General features: G+C 52.9%; 1 protein-coding gene across 1 annotated transcript; it reads left to right on the top strand.

Moving 5' to 3' along the window:
* The first annotated feature begins 1,580 nt into the window (after window positions 1–1,580).
* PIRT (phosphoinositide interacting regulator of transient receptor potential channels) lies at window positions 1,581–1,997 on the top strand. The gene has a single exon (XM_009647242.2). The coding sequence runs from the start codon at window positions 1,599–1,601 to the stop codon at window positions 1,995–1,997; it is 399 nt and encodes a 132-aa protein (XP_009645537.1). The 5' UTR covers window positions 1,581–1,598.
* The last annotated feature ends 1,563 nt before the right edge of the window (window positions 1,998–3,560 follow it).

Here is a 3,560-nt window from a genome sequence, read left to right as displayed (position 1 = left end):
CCCCACCGGGGTCTTGCGCCCAGCCCAGTGTGGCTGTGACTTGAGTGTGACTGCATCCGTGAACAGGGGAGCCCCATGGGGCACTTTGGGTTTGGCAGCAGTCTCCAGTGGCTCTGCTTTGTGGTGCTGGCAGAAGGGCTATGCAGGGTCCTGGGCTGCTCCAGGCTGGCACTGCTGTCCACTCCTGCTGCAGAGCATCCCTGTGTCCCGAGGGTGGGGACAGCCCAAACACCGAGCAGAGGCCAGGTCAGTCCCAGCTTCCTGACACCACTGAGCCCCTGGGAGAAAAGCTGGCAGCTCAGGCAAGAGTTTGCTTTGCAAAAAAAAATCTGATTCCTGAGTGCAAAGCATCCACATCCCCGGCCTCTCCCGCCCTCCTCAGCCCTGATCCCTGCATGGGTTCATCTCTGCTGGGCTTCCCAGCAGCAGGTCAGACCATGCATCAGGAGCACTCCCTGATCCAGCCGCCTGCCCTTGTCTCCTCAGCAGAGCCCTGAGGAAATAGTGGTTAATATAATGCTCGGCCCTTCCCATTTACCATAATGGTTGCTCCGTGCTAAAGGCACTTTGTTTCTGGGAAAATGTATTTCCTCCTCGAGATGGTGAAAAAATAATGCCTCAAAAAGCCACACTGCTGACCCAGGCATTGCAAGGCAGAGTGTTTGGTGCTCCTGCTACTGAGCCCAAGAGCCCTCCCGCAGCAGCTTGCCCCAGCTTGCAGCTGGAGAAATATTCCTGTTTGACAAGCATTTCCCCATCTCCCATCTGTGTGTTCGGGTAGGAAATGAGAAGCTGCTGTGCTGCAGCTGCTACAAGGCTGACATGTCTAGGCATGATGTGGCTCAGCCCATGGCAAAGTGCTTTCTGTGCTCACACTGAGCGTCCTGACATGGCACGCCTGTGCCTCAGTTTACCCACCCACAAGAGGGAGACATGATCATGCCACAAGGTGCTGGGATCTGGAAGGGAAAGCAGGTCTGGGTCTGAGGGTAGTGAAACACTGGAACGGGTTGCCCAGAGGGGGGGTGGAGGCCTCATCCCCGGAAACATTCAAGAGCAGGTTGGACGGGGCTCTGAGCAACCTGATCTAGTTAGCGGTGTCCCTGCTCACTGCAGGGGGGTTGGACTAGATGACCTCTAGGGGTCCCTTCCAACCCAAAACATTCTATGATTCTATTATACCGGACTCTTCCCCACAGGCAGCATCACCAGCCCTGCTTGCCCTCACAGCAGCCAAGAACCTTGGGAGGCTCAGGGTAGTGGGTCCCAGTGGACATCAGGTCATCCCACCACTGAATCCCCATGGTGAGCTAGGAGGGCTCAGGACAGGGACTGCGGGAGTCCCACTGTACATGGGTGGGCAGCGGGACTCTACAGGCATCCTCGGTCCAGTCTACCTGCAGGACCCTGTTGCCTATTCCTACACTTCATTGCTTTCATAGGTGTGATGCTCTTCTCTCCCTGCAGTGACCCACCTTCCTTTGACTTGGTAGCGATTAATGACCAAATGGAAAGCTCCTAATTCATCCTCCATCACTAGCCCTGCTCTGCTTTTTCTCTTTTGTCCATCTCAGGTCTCCTCCTCAGATCCTGTCACCATGGAAATTCCCCCCAAGAGCCCTGACGGGAGTGAGAAGTCTCCCCAGTCCAAGGAGCTGCTGACCAGTAACACAGCCAGCACGCTCTGCATCAGCTCCCGGAGCGAGTCTGTCTGGACCAGTGCATCCAGAAGCAAGTGGGACATATACCACAAGCCTGTCATTGTCGTGTCTGTCGGAGCAGCCGTCTTCCTCTTTGGGATGGTCATCACCAGCCTGTCTTGCATCCAAACCAAGAACAAAACCGTTTACAAAATGTGTGGCCCGGCTTTCCTATCCTTGGGACTGATGCTCCTCGTTTGTGGCCTTGTCTGGATCCCCATTATCCGGAAGAAGCAGAAGCAGAGACAGAAGTCACAGTTTCTGCAGAGCCTCAAGTCCTTCTTCTTTAACCGCTGAGGGCAGCCCAGGACCTTTCCAGGAAGGCTCCCCTCCCCTCTACCCACCTGCATTGGTTAGCCATAAAAACAAATGTGTTCTTGTACTCTCCTAGAGGATTTCACCCCTGTAAATCTCTTCCCTACAGGCGAAACACACTGCACCAGTCTCCAGTGTAAAAATGAACTTTGTATTTCATCCAAGTAATCCCAGAAAAAAAGAGAGCAGGATTTTGCAGCTGAGCCCAACAAGGCAGGTCCAAGCTCTCTGCATCACCCTCCTGTACAATGAGCAACTCAAACATCACATATTGGGAAAAGCAAACTCCTCAGCAGGCTGGCTCCAGCCAGTAGCTTCTGTAGGATACATCAGTAGAGAGGAGCCAACCCACCATGGAGTGAACAAAGCCAGGTGTGAACATTGCTGACTGCACACTGTGGCTCAGATGTGGAAACTGGGAGGCCAGAGATGGTTCATCCAGAGGCAGTGGAGAGGAGAAGCAGGACAATGTAGTTCCAGGCCACTTTGTATCAGAGGAGGCCACCAGAACAGCCAACACACATCACTGATGCTTAGGAGGACCAGATGTGATGCCCATGGTCAGGACTTCCCTGTCATTGAGCTGAGCCGTGGCTTCAAATCGGAGCTCACTCCTTGCCCAGGGTGGAGCATTCACAAGTTTCATTTATTGCTCCAAAGGGCCAAGCCAAGGAGCAGCATCGCAAGCAGCATTTTTTTGCTCCCCCTGGCAGAGGGTGTTTAAGAAAGGCTGCTCCTCCAGGCCTGCAAAGACAAAGCTGTTCTGCAGCATCTCTGCATTTGCACTGATGTCTGCCAGAGACACCCATAAACCCAAACCATCAGCCTCTTCATGCGACCAGAACTGGACCACAGGCAAGCAAGACAGGTTCATTATCTCCACTGCTCTGTTTCTGCCTTTAATAAATGTGCACCCTGAGGCAATTCACGAAGGAAGGCACAGATCCTTTCTGCATGGTTTTTGCTTTAATTTTATGTTTTCAGCAGGCCTGATTTACTTTAAAAGACAAATTTGAAATGCAGATTCTCAGTCTAAAGAACTGATCTCAGTCTGGACAGCAAGACCTGGGTTGGTATAAATATGCCCATAATGTCCAGCTCCTCATTTTAGGTTCAGGCACAGATGAGAGTCTGATTTTTCAGAAGTGCTGGTGCAGGCTGGGTCCCACGGCAGCCCGGTGAGACCCCCCAACAGAGCAAGCACTGGCTCAAAGGCCCTGACACCTGCTGCAGGATGAGGACGTGGTTGGCTCTGATCAGATGCAGAACAGGAACACAGAAGAGAAGACCCCACCAAGCTACTCTTTGTAGTCTGCACCTCTGCAGGGAAGCCGAGGCAGCCCCTTTGCTCTTCCAAATGCTGTGGGAGGAAGAAAGGCTGGCAGGTGGTGTACTGAGAGAATTTGTAATGTGTTCACTCTTTGGTTTCAAACAGGCAGGGGATGATAACCTCCATCAGCCTCCTAGCCTCCAGCTCCATGATGGGAGGAAGCTCATGTAAGCCTTTGTTGTTTCTCTAACCCAGTACCCCACAGCTACCAACAG

This window comes from Egretta garzetta, unplaced genomic scaffold, assembly GCF_000687185.1.
Source record: "Egretta garzetta isolate BGI_Z169 unplaced genomic scaffold, ASM68718v1 scaffold589, whole genome shotgun sequence".
NCBI lineage: Eukaryota > Metazoa > Chordata > Aves > Pelecaniformes > Ardeidae > Egretta > Egretta garzetta.
This window is presented reverse-complemented; position numbering and strand designations above follow the sequence as displayed.

Excerpts from the sequence above, each read along its gene's own strand:
- PIRT (XM_009647242.2), top strand. The coding sequence starts at position 1,599 with ATGGAAATTCCCCCCAAGAGCCCTGACGGGAGTGAGAAGTCTCCCCAG.